A 19,888-nucleotide genomic window follows, 5' to 3' on the forward strand; every position below is an offset into this window, starting at 1 on the left:
GATATGGCAATACTACGTGAAATAGCACTTTCCTACCTACATCATACATGCTCATCATATTTGATTCGTACTGTGTTCTATATATAACCTCACGACTTGAAATAGCATGTTCCTACCCAAAACATACATGTTCATCGCATATGTCGATAATTGTACTATAAACATGGCCATTCTACATGAAAGATCACTTTTCTACCAAAACTTATTCATGCTCATTGTAACTAATACCCTCTCGTCCTTCTAAAATGACCATTTTACGATTTCAAATATAGCAATACCATGCGAAATACCATTTTTGTATCCAAATTATCCATGCGAATTACATACCATGTGGATTGAACTCTGAACACGGTCATACTACCTGAAAAAGCACATTGGTACTAGAATCATACCTGTTCATCACATCTGATTTGGTATGTACCCTTAATATTGCAATACTACGCGAAATAGCACTTTCCTACCTAAATCATATATGCTCATCAAATTTGACGCAAACCATATTATAAACATGACTATACCACTTTAAACATCAGCTTTATCTAACAAACATACATGCTCTTCACATCTAGTGTGAAATGTACACCTGACATAGTCATGCTACGTAAAATAGCAATTTCATACCTAAAATGTACTTGCTCATTACATGTGATGCCAAACTACTTTGAATAGCACTTTCCTACCTAAATTCATTCATTTTCATCACACCCGATTCGATGCCTACTCTACACATGACCACATTACTTGAAATTACACTTTTCAAACCATAGTATACTGATCACATCTGATCCCAACTGTACTGTTAACATTGCCTTAGTCCGTGAAATAGCACTCTGCAGGCCAAAATCATTCATACTAATAATATCTGACGCAGACTGTACTCATCACAGTGCCGTATGACAGATAAACTATCCGAAAAAATGCATGCTTATTACATCTGATGCGAATTGTACGCTTGACAAGGCTAAACTATTTCAAATAGAACTTCCCTACCAAACATCATACATGCTCATCTCATAAGATGCAAATCGTACTCTTAATATGGCTAAGGTCTCACTAACCACTTCTAACGTTTCCATTACTTTACATGTTAAAAAGGTCATTTTCAAAGCTCCACGTGAATTTCCAGGACAAATGACATCTTAAAGTTGCATATTATTGCGAAGCTTGGAAAATGAGGCTTCCAAAATAATTATGCTAATGGCACGATGGCTGTAGAAATTCTTCACAAAATTTACTTGATTAAATAATAATGAAAATCCATAATTTTACCCTTTCTGCTTACTGACAACATGGAGGCAAATTACCCACACATGTAAACAATATTCATACACTTTTATAGTATATTACATGTATGATTTTAAAGTACACATTCTCGGCTTTATTTTGACTACTTTTAATCAGAAAAAACACAAAAAATGCACTTACAATGCATAGGTCTAAGTTCAGTGTGTTTTGGTACTACATAGAGGGGAGTGGGTTGGCCATTTGACTCAGAAGTGGTTAGTGAGTCCCAAAGTACTTGAAATATCATTTTCCTACCCATTTAACCATTTTACAATTCCAAAGATAACAATACTATGTTCAATATCATTTTTAAAACCAAATCATCCATGCTAATCACATATGATATGGACTGAACTCTGAAAATGGTCATACTTCTTGAAATTGGACATTCTTACCAGAATCATACACGCTTATCACATCTGAATTGGTATATACCCTTGATATCGCAATACTACGTGAAATAGCACTTTCCTACCTACATCATACATGCTCATCATATTTGATTCGTACTGTGTTCTATATATAACCTCACGACTTGAAATAGCATGTTCCTACCCAAAACATACATGTTCATCGCATATGTCGATAATTGTACTATAAACATGGCCATTCTACATGAAAGATCACTTTTCTACCAAAATCATTCATGCTCATGATAAGTAATATCCTCTCGTCCCTCTAAAATGACCATTTTACGATTTCAAAGATAGCAATACCATGCGAAATACCATTTTTGTATCCAAATTATCCATGCGAATCACATACCATGTGGATTGAACTCTGAACACGGTCATACTACCTGAAAAAGCACATTGGTACTAGAATCATACCTGTTCATCACATCTGATTTGGTATGTACCCATAATATTGCAATACTACGAGAAATAGCACTTTCCTACCTAAATCATATATGCTCATCAAATTTGACGCAAACCATATTATAAACATGACTATACCACTTTAAACATCAGCTTTATCTAACAAACATACATGCTCTTCACATCTAGTGTGAAATGTACACCTGACATAGTCATGCTACGTAAAATAGCAATTTCATACCTAAAATGTACTTGCTCATTACATGTGATGCCAAACTACTTTGAATAGCACTTTCCTACCTAAATTCATTCATTTTCATCACACCCGATTCGATGCCTACTCTACACATGACCACATTACTTGAAATTACACTTTTCAAACAATAGTATACTGATCACATCTGATCCCAACTCTACTGTTAACATTGCCTTAGTCCGTGAAATAACACCATACAGGCCAAAATCATTCATACTTATAATAACTGACGCAGACTGTACTCATCACAGTGCCGTATGACAGATAAACTATCCGAAAAAATGCATGCTTATTACATCTGATGCGAATTGTACGCTTGACAAGGCTAAACTATTTCAAATAGAACTTCCCTACCAAACATCATACATGCTCATCTCATAAGATGCAAATCGTACTCTTAATATGGCTAAGGTCTCACTAACCACTTCTAACGTTTCCATTACTTTACATGTTAAAAAGGTCATTTTCAAAGTTTCACTGTGAATTTCCAGGACAAATGACATCTTAAAGTTGCATATTATTGCGAAGCTTGGAAAATGAGGCTTTCAAAATAATTATGCTAATGGCACGATGGCTGTAGAAATTCTTCACAAAATTTACTTGATTAAATAATAATGAAAATCCATAATTTTACCCTTTCTGCTTACTGACAACATGGAGGCAAATTACCCACACATGTAAACAATATTCATACACTTTTATAGTATATTACATGTATGATTTTAAAATACACATTCTCGGCTTTATTTTGACTACTTTTAATCAGAAAAAAACACACAAATAATGCACTTACAATGCATAGGTCTAAGTTCAGTGTGTTTTGGTACTACATAGAGGGGGGTGGGGTGGCCATTTAACTCAGAAGTGGTTAGTGAGTCCCAAAGTACTTGAAATATCATTTTCCTACCCATTTAACCATTTTACAATTCCAAAGATAACAATACTATGTTAAATATCATTTTTAAAACCAAATCATCCATGCTAATCACATATGATATGGACTGAACTCTGAAAATGGTCATACTTCTTGAAATTGGACATTCTTACCAGAATCATACACGCTTATCACATCTGAATTGGTATATACCCTTGATATCGCAATACTACGTGAAATAGCACTTTCCTACCTACATCATACATGCTCATCATATTTGATTCGTACTGTGTTCTATATATAACCTCACGACTTGAAATAGCATGTTCCTACCCAAAACATACATGTTCATCGCATATGTCGATAATTGTACTATAAACATGGCCATTCTACATGAAAGATCACTTTTCTACCAAAACTTATTCATGCTCATTGTAACTAATACCCTCTCGTCCTTCTAAAATGATCATTTTACGATTTCAAAGATAGCAATACCATGCGAAATACCAGTTTTGTATCCAAATTATCCATGCGAATCACATACCATGTGGATTGAACTCTGAACACGGTCATACTACCTGAAAAAGCACATTGCTACTAGAATCATACCTGTTCATCACATCTGAATTGGTATGTACCCTTAATATTGCAATACTACGCGAAATAGCACTTTCCTACCTAAATCATATATGCTCATCAAATTTGACGCAAACCATATTATAAACATGACTATACCACTTTAAACATCAGCTTTATCTAACAAACATACATGCTCTTCACATCTAGTGTGAAATGTACACCTGACATAGTCATGCTACGTAAAATAGCAATTTCATACCTAAAATGTACTTGCTCATTACATGTGATGCCAAACTACTTTGAATAGCACTTTCCTACCTAAATTCATTCATTTTCATCACACCCGATTCGATGCCTACTCTACACATGACCACATTACTTGAAATTGCACTTTTCAAATCATAGTATCCTCATCACATCTGATCCCAACTGTACTGTTAACATTGCTTTAGTCCATGAAATAGCACTCTGGGGATCAGAAATTCCTAAATATATGCATATCTACATACTGTATCCTGGCCTCAATCCTCCCAATGACTTGTGTTACTCATGGTCTGTTGGTTCAGCTGAATCCTTCCAAGACTTGTGTTACTAATGGTATGTTAGTTCAGCTCAATCCTTCCAATGACTTGTGTTACTCGTGGTCTGGGAACCAGTATGGGGATAAGACATTCCTAAATATATGCATATCTACATATTGCATCCTGGTCACACAGAGTCATGAATATCTGTTTGGTACGTAGTGTCAGACTAGTTGCGATGAGAAAAAGAGGACAGTTGGACATACTAATGACCACATGAACAATGGTAATTACTCCCCCCCCCCCATAACAAATTCGTAACTTTGTTGCTTGGGATATATTTCTGACAAAAATAACAAAATCTATCACCCAGTTCGTTCCGTAATATTTCATGAAAATCAAGAACCTATGACCTTGCACACCATCATTATGAGTATAAACATTCTGCAAAAATATATTAGATGGAGAGAAGGCCATACAAGCCATATAGCCCTATTTCTGATGAAAATGACTAAGTCTAACTTTCACCAATTTCTGTAATATTTCACAAAAAATCATGATCCTATGACCTTGCACACCATCATTATGTGTAGAAGCATCCTGTAAAAAATAGGTGTAGTTCAAAAACTACAGAAATTGCCATACAAGCCATATAGCCCTATTTTTGACGAAAATAAGTGAGTTTAACTATCACCAATTTCTGTAATATTTCACGAAAAATCAAAATCCTTTGACCTTGCACATCTTCAACATGTGTAGAAATATCCTGTAGAATATTTTAGATGTAGTTCAAAAACTGTATGAAGAATAGCCGGACAAGCCATACAGCCATGTTTCCGTTGAAATGACTAAGTGTAACTGTCACCAATTTATGTAAAATCTCATAAAAATTCAAAATCCTTTAGACCCGACATCTTCATCATGTGTATAGAAATCCTGTAAAATATTTTAGATGTAGTTCAAAAACTGTACAAGGAGATAGCCGGACAAGTCATATAGCCCTGTTTCTGAGTAAAATAACTAAGTGTAACTATCACCAATTTACGTAATATTTCACGAAAATCAAAATCCTTTGGCCCTGCACATCTTCATCTTATGTAGAAATATCCTGTAAGATATTTTAGATGTAGTTAAAAAACTGTACAAGGAGATAGCCGGACTACTCCTACAACGTAAGAGGTTGGAATTCCGTTCCTCCATACCACACCGAGTCAGAAAATAGCTTGCCGGACAACCTCTAGCATTGCTGGGGTAATAGCCGGACAAGACATGATCCATATATTTCTGAGTAGAATGACTAAGCGCAGCTATCACCAATTTCCATAATATTTCAAGAAAATAAAAATCCTTCCGCCCTGCACACCTTCCTCATGTGTATAAATATCCTGTAAAATATTTTAGATGTTGTTCAAAAACTGTATGAGGAAATAGCCAGACAAGCCAGATAGCCCTGTTTCTGAGTAAAATACTAAGTGTAACTATCACCAATTTCTGTAATATTTCACGAAAATCAAAATCCTTTGGCCCTGCACACCTTCATCTTGTGTAGAAATATCCTGTAAAATATTTTAGATGTAGTTCAAAAACTGTACAAGGAGATAGCCGGACAAGTCATATAGCCCTGTTTCTGAGTAAAATAACTAAGTGTACCTATCACCAATTTATGTAATATTTCACGAACATTAAAATCCTTTGGCTCTGCACACCTTCATATTGTGTAAAAATATCCTGTAAAATATTTTAGATGTAGTTCAAAAACTGTACAAAGAGATAGCTGGACAAGCCATGATCATGTGTACTCTGGACGGATGGACTGACAGACAGATGAACGGACGGACAAGGGTAAATTAATATGCCCCCTGACAGTTTGTCGCGGGGGCATAAAAATTGGAAATTTATAAGAAAATCAATAAATCAAAATAAACAATGCATTGAAGTAACAAAAAATTACAGCAGCATTTTTCAAATCTTGTTAGAATTGTAAATGACAGATGGACAGACCATACGTTAATACATTCCATCGTAAAAGACAGCTTATAAAGACAACAACATTAATAGTTAACTTGGAATATTTATTAGTGATCACCATAGTTCCAGTAATAAGTGAGATTTTAGAAAGTAATTTTCAGTGATAATAGGAGTTTTTAAACAAGGTTTCAAATTTTATACAAACTACATATGGGTATATTTTGTGAAGTGTTCACAAATAGTAGGAAAGTTTATCTGATGATCTGGTGAAGGATCAAAAACCTAAAAAGTACAATGTAACGGCAACTATACAAGATATTCACATTTAAAGCTGCTATAGTTGACAAATTTGTTCAGTTTTGATTCTACTGAATTTTGCTGATTTAATGAAATAAGTTGGTAGAAATGTAATTGAAGCAATAAATGCTGATAATACCTACTGAATGTTGTGTAAATGTTTTTTTATCATAGAGGATCAATAGCTCTGATTAAATTATTTTTCACCATTACTTCTGAGGATTGATGACAGGACATTCTCCTGGTATAAAAAATACTTCCAACTTGATTAAAAATAACCACATTACACAGGTAAGCATGAGTCTTGTTTACATTTTATTTCATCCATTTCTTGATTAGTTTTCAAATAAATAATGACAATTACTGACCACATTTGTGCCATATTATATCAAATACAATTACAATAAATGGTTATGACACAATACACAAATCTAAACATACAATAAATGACAATAAACAATAACCATATTGACAAGGCTAAATATTTATTTATATATTCAATTATGGTTTTAAGAATAATCAAACAGTTACTGTTTAATATTAAAGATATATATCACTATAAGTAAATTACAAAAGGTTCTCTGAGTTATAATCAAACTTTTTTCTTTTACGTCCATCAAAGCATGGGTCTTCCTTGCCTTTTATTAACCACTTTCGCTTTGCAATCAGAATTTTTTAAAAAGAATCCACCCTTACAGCACATGCACGGATTAAAGTCACCAGAAGTTACATGCATACAAATTTTATCCAGACTATCTTGTCTTGAAAGACAATATATTGCACTTGTATAGACACTCATTTCATGTATTTAATGCACTTTATTTGACCATATCAAACAGAAATATACAGGAAAAGTACAATTTACACAGCCAAATGTGCCACATATGATAATCATATGAAAACCATATGAAATTTATCATGTGGTAGTCATATGATTATCATGATTCTCATATGATAATATGGGCTTGAGAACGTGATAATCATGTTTGTGAAAAACGTGATTATCATATGTTAACTGAAACATATGATTATCATATGGTGCTCGATTCATGATAATCATAGGATGCAAATCATATGATTCTCATGTGTGGCACATTTGCCTGTGTAGGAGACGAAGAAACAACAATTTACGAAAATAAAAGCTAAAACAGCTTTAAACATACAGTGTAGACTTACATAAACATATTCATGAATGGTACAACTGCAGTAGTTGAACCCTGAGCAGTTGGGCAAGTGTGGACACAATTTCAGTTATTGATAAAATCAATTGGTAAAATCATTACAAAAATAGTGCAGAAAACTGAAAATTCACTGACATTTTCCAAGTCCAAGGGCCGTTAAATCCGTTAAAAGCATTCAACCATAACAAAAGATGAAGTCAATCTGTAACTTCTCATAGTAAGACTACAATCAACTGGTAATAGCATTACAAAAAAACAGTGCAGAAAACTGGAAATTCACAGAAATTTTCTAAGTCCAAGAGTAATTACTTCAGTAAAAATCATTCAACCATAACCAAAGTCGAACTTAATCTGTAACTCTTCATGATAAGGCCACATACCAAAAACAAACTTATTTTGTGGAAGCATTACAGACAGATGGACACCCGGCATTTCAATGTCCACAAAAAACAAAAAAAAACACCAATTCTCTCCTTTCAAGGGCAATAACTATAACAAGGAGTTGTCCAACATCTTTGATCTATCAAGATATTGGCTAAAATCTGTATAGTAAGTAATGCATTTTTTGGCCAAAATCTTTGATCCAATGCAGACTTCTATATGTCTTCTCAAAAGAACCAGTACGCAGTTGAAAAAAATGGCTAAACTGAAGGTTTTGGATATGTATGTATATCCGAAAACCTTCTGTCAAACCTCAATTTTTATGTATGAGGAAATGTGTCTTAAAAAGGTCTCTTACAAAATTCTTTTTTAGATATCAGTCCCTAATTCAATTAGTATTAAAATCATTTAAAATGATTTTTTTTTTGTAAAAAGTTCTTTGTGCTGATGTGACCACTGATTTACTGATTATGACAAAAGCATGCATATGCTTTTCAATCACCACTGATCTAGTCACACTGCAATAAAAGAGGGTGGTTCAGATCACCGTAAAACGTAGATATAACCAATCATTCTGTTTGAAGTGCCTGTACCAAGTCAGGACCATTTTCACCATCTGCTCTGGTAATGTAATATCTATTTTGCCATGTTTATTTTGGACTTGACTTGATTATAAATTGGATTAGTGTTGGGTAATTTTGTAGTAACCCTAATTTAGTAATGGTGTCAATGTTTTTCAACAGACCACAGATTTCCACATTAGATCTATAGAACCATTAAATGGATGTAGGCAACACATTAATTTCAGTCAAAATTCTTATAAAAAGCCTGCATAACTTAGTATTTTTTAAAGAATTTTGACTGGAATCTGTGTGTTGCACACATCCATTCGATAATTTTATATATATATATAAAAAAAAACACTGAAGACATAACAGTGTCAGCCAGAAGTGTTTTTGCATATATCTACAATAATTTTACACTCTTATGGAAATTAAAACTACCTGCATTCATATATTTTACATGAATATGTCAATCTTTGGATTTGATTGAAATACAGGTGTCATAGTCACTAATATGATACTAACATTTACAATTTCTACATTGATTTAAGACTATTAGGTAAACCAGGGACTTTATACTACACTTAATACACCACCTGGGTCAAAGTGCTCACTCAAGTGACTTTGGGGGGATGATTATTGAAACTTGAGCAATGAGTGCTATTATACATCAGAAAGTTTTAATGATTCACTGTACTCTTAATTTTTTTTCAACTGTTTTTGCTAATCTTAATTACTACACACAGAAAAGATTTACTATTAAAAACAAAATCTACTATCAATTAGACTTCCTGTCCTAAATTACATCACAACAGAATTAAGCGTCAGGAACTATTCCAGGGGTATGACAATTTAGAACAGTTTTTGTATTTCTTTGTCATGCTGTCATGACTGGTCAGGGAATAAAGCAAAGTTTGTCTTGACCCAGGACATCCTCTGTCAGAATTTCTGTTTTATCTGCTGTCATAGAACAGTTTTCATGACAGATTATGACGAAATTTAAGAGAGCAGCTGTAGTCTACATACATGGATACATTATATATCCTATATTATGTATTGGATTAAAATACAATCAATTCATTGACCATAAAAAATTCAACGATAAACTAAGAATATTGTAACAATAACAAGTTAATACTCTTTAAATAAAATATACATAATCACTCTTTTTTTCCTTTTCAATATAAAAGCCTGATAACCTCAAATACTGTGGAAGAGATCCTGAAGCAGTGCTAGAAATTGGCACACCCCAATTTGTAACAAATTAAAACCATATAAGGCAAACATTAGATATTCTGAAGTTCAATCACTGGATATCTTTCACCCAGTAGGGTTTGCAACAACTGTTTTGTTTTGTGACTAAGAGGATCAAAATATGAGAAGTTCCCTAAATTAAAAGAATTCTTAAAGGCAACTTGGACAAAAATATAATTCTAGCACTGCTCACGATTTTTTCATCAAATTTCCATAAAATATGCTCATAGAAAAATAAAAAATATAATTTATCATCGTTTGTTTAAGTTAAAATATATATAAAAAAACTAAATTGTGCCTCCTCTTTGTCTAATAAAAAAAAAGAATAAGTATTAGCTCATCCTTCATTTTTTGCCCTTTTGAACCAAAAAATGGAGTACAGGTATGATAAGAAGAAAGGCAACAACTAAGAGTCTCCATAACACTGATTGTGAATCAGAATTTTTTTTAGGTGTAATCTTGAATTAAATTTATCAGATGCACTTATAAATCAATGCACTGGATATAATGTACATAATTAAATATCGGTAAGTGTAAAACAAGGATTGATTGATTGTTGGGGTTTAACACCCGAGCAGCAATATTTCAGCTATATTCAGGCCATAGTGTAAAAATAAATATAGCATGTTGATCAACATTTATGGATATTTACCATTCACACTATTGACGTAAAAAATGGTTCAATAAGCTTTTGTTTGTCAGGATCTATGCCATATTTTTGGGGTAGTTTCTCAGTTTTTACTTCTTGTACTCTTGGAAAATCAGAGCATATTTCATTCTGATACTTTTTTAACACACCAAAATTTTCCAGCAAGACTTTAAATCCTGACTTTTCTGCAGTTCTATAAAAATCTGCACACATTTTTGATGGAAAAAGTGCAGAGTTTAATGCCATCCACAAAGAAAAAAAGGCATCTATATTTATCTCATCTTTTCCTTCAAACAAATGCATTGGCTTACTCTGAACAAGCAGAATATCATTCTCTGCATCATAAAAATTTATGAATACACTGTTCTGACATACCAGAAAAGAAGGAACAAGCAGATTTCCTGAACTACTATGTAGTTTTGAAGCAAGGAATGAATTAACCATAGTCTGACTTATCACTTGCTTATAGCCCTTTTTAGTTAAATATGTACAAAAATCTTCTTCAAAAATAGGTTTCACCTCAGCTAGGCAAAACCAATAGGTTTCTGGCTGAACTCCTGCTGTTGAGCAGTCAGCAGATTCTAGCTTCGTACTTTTTGATAAGGTTCACCAGACCCGTCTTCCTCTTCCATCTCTTTATAATTACAAGTTACTTTAACAATCTGGGATGACTTCTCAGTTTTGATGACTATATCAGCTCTTCCATGCCACAAATCTTTACAACCTAATGAAATAAATAAAGAATGTGGCAGATAAGGACACAAATAACCACAATTGAAGATTCATATTAATTGAAAGTAAATGTCTGATACGTTAAAAATGCAAACAGAAATTTTAGTGATCAACAAAGACAACTGCACCATAATATTAAACAACCACAATTTTTTTGTTAAACAATTGAAAGGTCTTTCCCTTGAAAACTATCTCTTTGTCATATACATGTACACGTAGACGTTGGTTTGATACATAACATGCAACCTTCTACAGATTTGTTTTTTTTTGCACTTGGCAACCTAGTCAAATGTAATTGTCGATGTTTCAGTCATGATTTGAAATGTAAACTTGAAGACCTTTCATTAGATATACAAGAACCTTACTTTCTGGGGACTTTAGCATTTTACACTTATTACCCCCAACTGGGTTCTTTTTCCGTATAAAAATATTATTTGAGATGTACACATTATGACCTTTAATTTGATATGAGACTTTCTAACTACATGTATGCAAAAAACTTAAGTTTTGTACTCACTGACCTCATCGAACTCCCTTATTTCAAGACAAGACATCAATATTACAGATGTACGCTTTAAGACTTTTCATTTGACATGCAACAACCTTACCCACTAAGAACTTTAATTTTTTATACTTAATGACCCTACTCTTTGAACATGTATGACTTACCCATGTTGAAACTCTGAATTTTTAAATGTGCTCATTCAAACCTTCAAAATGATATATCACATGACCCCCCATGAAGAAGTTGCAAAAATGATGCAATATCAAACTAAAAATACCGGTAGGTATTGATGAAATATATAAAACCATTGGAAAATATGAAAATTTTAAGTTGTTGCAGTATCGTTGGTGTTTTATATTGGTCCTTGGTATTTTGTCAAACAGTTGTACTTGAGCAGACTTTTCATTCTGTGTACTGATCATTTATGTGTCTATTGTGGATTTTAAAATATATACTCCCACCCTGAAAAACTAAAATTTCAATAGATCCAAAACTAAAAACTGTATAATAATTTACAGAAGATACGCAAGAAAATTACAAAACAATATGGGCAATTGCAGAGTTCATTTTGAGCACAAGAATTATAGAAATAAGACGCAATAACAAACTTCAGACCCAGAAGTCGTACAGACTTGAAACTACACCATACATCTTAAGATTACTTGACTAAATCATACGGTCAAGGTCAGACAATTATGTCAAAGTCACAAAACATTTAAATTGTTATAACCTTTGAACAGAAAGTCTGACAGATGTAAAATTGGCCACAAAATAAAGGCTTATCTAGAGGGTCATTTCATATACTGTATGTATGCACTTATCTCTTAATATTTCTTAATATCAAGGCCTGGAGTTTGCAGTGAGAAGACCTTCTAACACTCTATCACCTTTGACCTTGGATGCAAATGAAAGGTCACATGAAGCAAAGATCATTGATTAAGATCCCATGTCTCTACAACTTCCAGTTCTCAAAATATAAATTTTCAAAACTTTAGTACGATTCTTCAAGGGATACAACTCCCGTAGGATTTGATAACAAAATACATGTTCATGTTTATTTGTCAGGTCTTCTGTTTGGGTGCATGAAACTTTTTTCAGGTTGATTCTATTTATTATGGTTTCAAGATGTGAGCGATTGAAAGAAATTGTTTTAAGGGAACATAACTCTAAAAGATGATAATGAAATCCTTAGCAGGGTCATTTTCTAATAGAACATGATGACATCTACAAGTTCACTAAGTGTGATCAAAATATCCTGAAAAATTAGTTTGGGGGACCATGTTGACTATTTTGAAAAAAATTCTAATAAACTGGAGAAAACTTCTACAATGGTTGATGAAATTCATCATCCTATTTAAGTCACAAATGAGTTCTATTGATGGTCCAAATTTGAAATTCAAATGATATCATGAAACAGGGCCATGTCAAAGTAAAAGTTGGAACAAAACAAAAAATAGCACTCTGTGACCTTTGACCTTGGATGATAATGAAAAGTCACATGCACCAAAGATTATTGATGAAGGTCTCTTGTCTCTACAATTTCAGTTCTTGACATATAAATTTTCAAAACTTTAGTATGATATATCAAGAGCTATAACTCCTGCATGGTTTGATAATAAAATACATGTTTATGTTTTTTCATTAGGTCTTCTGCAAGAATTTAGCTTAACCTAACTGTTTTGGACATATATGCCAAAAACTACTGTGTACAAAGTTATCATTTTACATAATAGTACATGTAAAAACAGTTGAATTATTCTTTAGCCTGTTGTTCCAATAAGATGATTTTTAATATCTGCTTAAAAAACTTATTCCATAGGCACTTCTTATTTGATTTGGGATGGAATATCCAATGAAATAGGCCAGAGTAAACAAAAGTAGTAATGAATAGTTCTGTTTTAGGTTTAGGAATAACAAGAGCATTGTTTATGAAATTTTGTAAGTGGTAAGGATTTAATTCAGAAACAAATTTTAATGTATAGCGGGTAATTTTTGTGGCTGGCAAATTTCGCGATATGCTTGATAAAAGGGGGCATTAATTTTCTGCGATCTTTAATTTTAGCTTGTTCATAATTAGTTTGAAATTTTGTACCTCAATATCGATATTGAGCTTTGAATCCCTCACAGTGCTCTTACTCAACTTTTTTTCGAAAAGTGGACTAAACTTTGTCACAGCTCAAGAATTGCCATTTTCGGCGGCATATATCCCAAAATCAAATCTATGTTTTGGAGAATACGTTTTATATGATCCTCTTTTAAATGGCGTTGGAGATTTGGCACTGTCTAACAACTCCCTAGTTTGATCGAATTGCAGTCCATCGGGAATTTGATTCTTTTCTTTGTCTTTTGTCAAAAATTTCAGCAAGGACATGTTGACTGTTCGAACCACAAAAAAATTCTGACATTAAAGAGTACTACGTGCAGGAGATACATGTAGTTTTAAAAAGTGTTCACTTGGCAATAATCCAAAAGCCCTAAAGTTATAAATTTACGAAATTAAGACACAAGATACCTGAAAGATTCAGTCTATGGGAGATAACTGTGAAATATCAGGACTAAAATTTGGCAATCTTTTATTTTTGCAATCCCCCCAACCTCACGAATATAGCGAAAATTAAAACCTTACGAAAATTTTCTAAATGTTCTAAATAAGATGGAGCATTTGAAGATCAATAGGCACTAGTGATTTATAATTCTGTTCTCAACAGTTAGGCAAACTAAAGAATTATAAAATGTATTAGACGTATGATATCTCATACAGGCATTTAGCCAAGTGAGCTAAATACATGTGTATCTTACCAAAATTTGTATTAGCCTGATTTATGCGTTTTTTACGCCTCAGGTTTTGGATATTTACTAGAACTGCTACGAGAGGATCTGTAACATTTATTATCAACAATCACTCTTCCTTCACACAGAAGTGGAGAAAAAACATGACAGGCAAGAACTGCTTGGATAACTGATTCTGTATGCTTAATTGATTCTTCATCAAGAGCTTTATTGTCATCAATTAAGCACTGCAATTTTCTCAAACACTGTACGTGGCTCCCTCCTAAAAATAAACAAATTACATGTAAATTAACATGAGGAATAAGAGGCTCTAAAGAATCTTAATAGCTCACCTGGCTAAATAAGCAACATTCTGTTTTTTGTAAAAGCGGCCATGTTTTTTCACAAATAAAAGTTCCAAAAGCTTATACATGTACCATGGAATCATCATATCAATTTTCATTTTTAAAAAAATGCTTTCTAGTAGTAAAGTGATAAATGTGATATTAAAAATTCAAACTAGGGGCTCTAGAGACCCTACATCGCTCACCTGATCAAAAATATTCTTTCAAACCTTTTAAAGCAATAACTCCAAATTGGGACTCTTGACCCTACTGTACTAGTCTATTGTCATAAGAATCATACATGTACATGTATAATCAATAGAGGGCATCTCAGATTTCCATCAGGTATTCATATTATAATTAAAGACCCCACACATTTTCATGTTGGGTACTAAAGTAAATTTTTTTCGTAAGAGAAATACATGTGGAAGACCCGATAAAAAAGGAATAAGAGTGTTTTTTAGGCTTTAGACCTTTATCTTTTAACTAACTTCTGTTACTCAGAATGGTAGTTTAAAATTCCAGATTGTGATTTCTTTGTGTTATAGATACACATATAATACAAAGTAAATATCATTGTAGCGGAATTAAATGTACACTTGACCTGGAACTTATCATGGTAAATTTATGTATATACCAAAAATCATGCCATAATCTACACGTGTTTAAAAAAAAAAGTTAAAAAAAACTTTTTTTTTCTGTGAATTTAGCTAGGTTCAAGGCCCAACATTTTGGTAAAAATCATTGGAACAGAACTACATGTAATTATACAGCCTTGTCCTATAACTCATCATGGTGAATTCAAATACTAAAAATAATGTCAATATCCGCAAGCATTCAGAAAAAAGTCAGGAAAACTGTTATTTCTGTGAATTTTTTTAAGTTCAAGGTAATTTTGGTAAAAGCGGAACAAAAATTATCCTTAAACTGTAACATATCATGGTGAATTCATATACTAAAAATCATGTCAATATCTGCAAGTGTTTAGAAAAAAAGTAAAGAAAACACTTTTTTTCCGTGCATTTTGCTAAGTTCAAGGCCTGTAATTTCGGTAAAAATCATCAGAGCGGAACAAAACGTATATACATGTATGACCTGTAATTTATCAAGGTGAACATAAATATAAATCATGTCAATTTCTGCAAGCCTTTAGAAAAAAAGTACAGAAAACTGTTATTTCTGTGAATTTTGTTAAGTTCAAGCCTGTAATTTCGGTAAAATCATCGGAGCAGAATGAGAGTTATACCTGACCTGTAACTTATCATGGTCAACTTGTATACAAAAAATCATGTCAATATCTGCGACCATTTAGAAAATAAGTCCGGAAAACCCAAGATGGACAGACAGACAGACTGTTCAAAAACATACCGTACCGTTCGCAACTTTGTTGCATGGGGTATTAAAAACTAGAAGCTCTGTCACTTAAATCCCTGCATCATTTGTTAGTCACAATTTTTTAGTGAATCAAATGTGTTTGTAAGTCACTTATGATGCCCCTGCTTGCTAGACTAGCCAAATTAAGAACATGCTTATTTTTGTATGAAGACATGGTTTGCAGATTCAGAAATCCTTCCATGACTTGTGCTATTCATGGTCTGCTGGTTCAGCTCAATCCTTCCAATGACTTGCATTGCAATTACAAACTGTACTAAATGATATAAAAAAAAATATCTTCTGATATGAAACGCAAGACATTACCAAGTACCATGTAAAGTGAAGTACACTACTGTCAACCAAAATTTTAATTTTTCCACACTGTGACTCCACTGAAGTAAAAAACGGCATAAAGTTACTCCATTTCAATAGTTTTCAATATTTGTTTCTGTCCTTTACTGAAATCATTAAATATACCTTGGTATACATTGGTTTAAAGACAGAAGAAGTTAATTACAGACAATTTTTTAAATGGTGACTCCAATGTGGAGAGTGGTGACACTGTGACTCCACTCAAAATATCTCCACTGTGGAAAGTGGAGAAATTAAAATTAGTGTTGACAGTAGTGTATAAACACATGTACAAGCACAACACGATGTAAATCATTGCTAGTATTTCCAGTTTATCTTCTACCTCGGATTACTCAAACCTCGGATAATTCGAATATTTCTCCATGGTCCCTTTTACTTCCACTTAAGGAGGTTCGACTGTATATGCAAAAATCTGCTTTCTGACCCCTACGTTATATTTTTAGTAACAGTGGCCATGTTTTTGAACAAATAAAAAATCCAAACAGCTATTTTGTGTAGGATACTCTAAGGAACACTCATCTTAAGTTTCATCCAAATCCATTCAATAGTTTAAGAGGAGAAGATGTTTGAAGAAATTGTTAATGATGACGACAACGGCCAGGTGAGCTATAAAGGAAACGACTTTGAGGTGTTTAGACGTACCCATATATAATTCATATGAACATAAACAGCAATGTACATGTACATTTTGAGTACACATATCAATTTTTAAATAATTCATTAAATATGAAGTGGCATGTTTCAACACAAGAAAAAAAATCCTGGGGAGAACACTGATGTTTGGATTAAAGAAAAAGGTGAAATACATGTACATGTAGGTGATAAATATACCATCTGGTCTTTGATTGATTGCATTATGCTCAGTTCATCCTGAAATGAAATTAACAATAATAAAGCATCATCACTCACTAACTGAAAAGAACTGAGCTATTATAAAAATTTTGTCCTAAAGAAAGAAGTTGCACATCAAAGACAAAAGGTTATTGCTGGAGAGTACATTTATATAAAGAAATGTTGCAAGCATATTCGAAAGAAAAGTGGGTTCTCCAAAGTTAATATGAATAAAGCTCCAAGCTATGCATGTACTGTACAATCCAACCAGAGAGGGAGGATTCTCTTTTTATTTCTGTGTCTAGTGGATCACAGAGCTTTACAGAGTCAACTCCTAAAATCTTCCAAGCGGTCTCTCCCATCTGGGAGTATTTAATAGCCTTTTGGGAGTATTTCGGAGTCACTCCAGGTATTACATGTATATTACCTTGTGTATTATTATCATGTTCACCTGATAGGCAAGACAGGATGTAGGTGGTGCTTCAAAGGATAATCATGGCAATAGAAAACTCCCAGCTGGGAGTATTTTATTGCCTTTTGGAGGAAGTACGCCAAGATCACTCTATGATTTTTAAGGCAATTTGGGGAATTTCCTGGAGTCTTCAGAAAAGTGACTTCAAAATGGGAGTTAATGAGAATCTATACTCTTTGGGTGTACTGTAGCTACTAATCCTTTTTGTGATTCGGCACTGGAGATATTTTACGTTTTGACCACGGTGAAAACAAAAAATATCTCTAGCGCCGAATCCCAAAAGGGATAACTGTAGCTACCAATGAAGAAGTGATATGTACATGTAGTTACATGTTTAAAAAAAAAGGAATACTAGGGTTATTTCACTTCTCAAGCTTGAACGGAAGCCAATGTAGAAATACATGTTTGGAGTTTGAATGTTTATTGTGTTGTTTTCATTAGAAGTATAAAAATTTGATGTTGATACATTTGTACCTGTGACTGTATATTCATTAAATCATAATTAATCAAGTGATACTGATAGTCAAGCAGTAAACAGTGATATATTAAACTTAAAATTAAATTGAAATTTAATGTAAGCTAGAGACAGCCATTTTAGCAGAAGTATAAAAAATATACATGTGCATTTATTATGTACATGTACATTGTATGTAATGTGATTTTGAACGGTGAAAAACAGTTAGATTTTACTTTTATATTTACAATAATTACCAGAAGTCAGAACTTCCACATACTGTAAAAAACCTTCTACAGCCTTTCTTTGCCTTTGGTTGACAATATTAGAGTAATTTCCTTTTGCTTTACACAAGACTTTCAGTAATCCATTCATATAGATCTCGGATTAATATGTTCCTAAATACGTACGCTCTGAATATTTCGAAGAAATATCTAATGTCAACGTAACATCCGTTGAAAAGTTTGCGAATGTATTCGCATTACAGTCTTTCACTGCTAAATATAGATACGGAATGGTCCAAAAGTCGCCAAAGTAAACATAATCAGCTGACAACAACCTGTCTAATGTGGATACGGCCAAGGCTGACGCCATCTTGAGTTGTAACATGTGGTGCGCATGTGTATTGCCATAGAATGTTTCGGCCACAGCACTTTTCGGCCATAGTCCATCTCGGCCATAGTCCATCTCGGCCATAGTCGTTGAGGCTATAGTTTTCAATATGAATTCAATTATTATATTATAGAGAAATTAACATTTGATTGGTTTCATATGTAATATACTTATCATTGTCATCTTTTTTTGTGTGTGTGGTAAAGTACTTTTATTAGAGTTCAAAAGTGTTTGATGTTATATGGAATCGATGAGATATGTGGAGCAACATAATACACCCCTTGCACATACTTAAGAGGATTCTGTATGTTAATTTTAACGGGTTTTGTTGATGATTTAAATTTTTTTATAGTTGGCTGGGCTGAAATTAGGTAATACTGATTTTTCGGTGCATTTTATGAACTGTACCATATTTAATACAGGTCTTCGCCATAGACGTTACGCACGCTATCGCGGCACATTCGGTAACATCAGAATTCGACGTTTGTCGACACTTTTCTTTTCTTGTTTGCTTGTTTATTGAAACACGTGTATAGTATAGCAAAATATACAATATTTTTTTTATTTGTAGCAATTAAAACATCTTGAACATTTCTTAAAAAATCGAAAAGATTAATTAATTTGATTATCAGTACTACCGGTAAATTAAATTTGCAAATGCGTGGGATGCAATCGCCACATATATGCACACTATGTCTGTCTAGAGAGGGAACCTAACAACTTTCTCCTGCGATAAGTTAAAATGTGTATTTTGATATACATGTATGATTTTATGTTACAAGTACCAATAGAAGAATT

The 19,888-nt window shown here is 33.0% G+C and overlaps 1 protein-coding gene across 3 annotated transcripts; it reads right to left on the minus strand.

Annotated features, from left to right (window-relative positions):
- Positions 1-11,061: 11,061 nt before the first annotated feature.
- Positions 11,062-19,072, minus strand: LOC148620226 (uncharacterized). Of its 3 annotated transcripts, none has more exons than XM_088580924.1 (3): positions 18,889-19,072; positions 14,720-14,914; positions 11,062-11,349 (listed from the first exon to the last, which is right to left on the minus strand). In XM_088580924.1, exons 1-3 carry the CDS (start codon positions 19,070-19,072, stop codon positions 11,207-11,209), a joined length of 522 nt encoding a protein of 173 aa, XP_088437050.1. In that variant the 3' UTR covers positions 11,062-11,206. The 3 variants fall into 3 exon arrangements, with proteins under 3 accessions (XP_088437050.1, XP_088437051.1, XP_088437052.1); XM_088580925.1 differs by lacking the exon at positions 18,889-19,072 and adding an exon at positions 18,736-18,880; XM_088580926.1 differs by having other exon boundaries at positions 11,212-11,349; positions 14,662-14,914.
- Positions 19,073-19,888: the final 816 nt, after the last annotated feature.

Source organism: Perna viridis, chromosome 4 (assembly GCF_037379345.1).
Source record: "Perna viridis isolate PV_CMFRI_1.1 ecotype Kerala chromosome 4, ASM3737934v1, whole genome shotgun sequence".
NCBI classification, from domain to species: Eukaryota; Metazoa; Mollusca; class Bivalvia; order Mytilida; family Mytilidae; genus Perna; species Perna viridis.

What these genes read in the sequence shown, in the direction of transcription:
- LOC148620226 (XM_088580924.1), bottom strand. Translation starts at nt 19,072, where the DNA reads ATGGCGTCAGCCTTGGCCGTATCCACATTAGACAGGTTGTTGTCAGCT. An exon ending in TTCTTCGAAATATTCAGAGC is followed by an intron (nt 14,915 to 18,888) that starts GTACGTATTTAG and finishes GTTTATTTTTAG; the next exon opens with GAGGGAGCCACGTACAGTGT. An exon ending in ATCCTCTCGTAGCAGTTCTA is followed by an intron (nt 11,350 to 14,719) that starts GTAAATATCCAA and finishes TTATTTCATTAG; the next exon opens with GTTGTAAAGATTTGTGGCAT.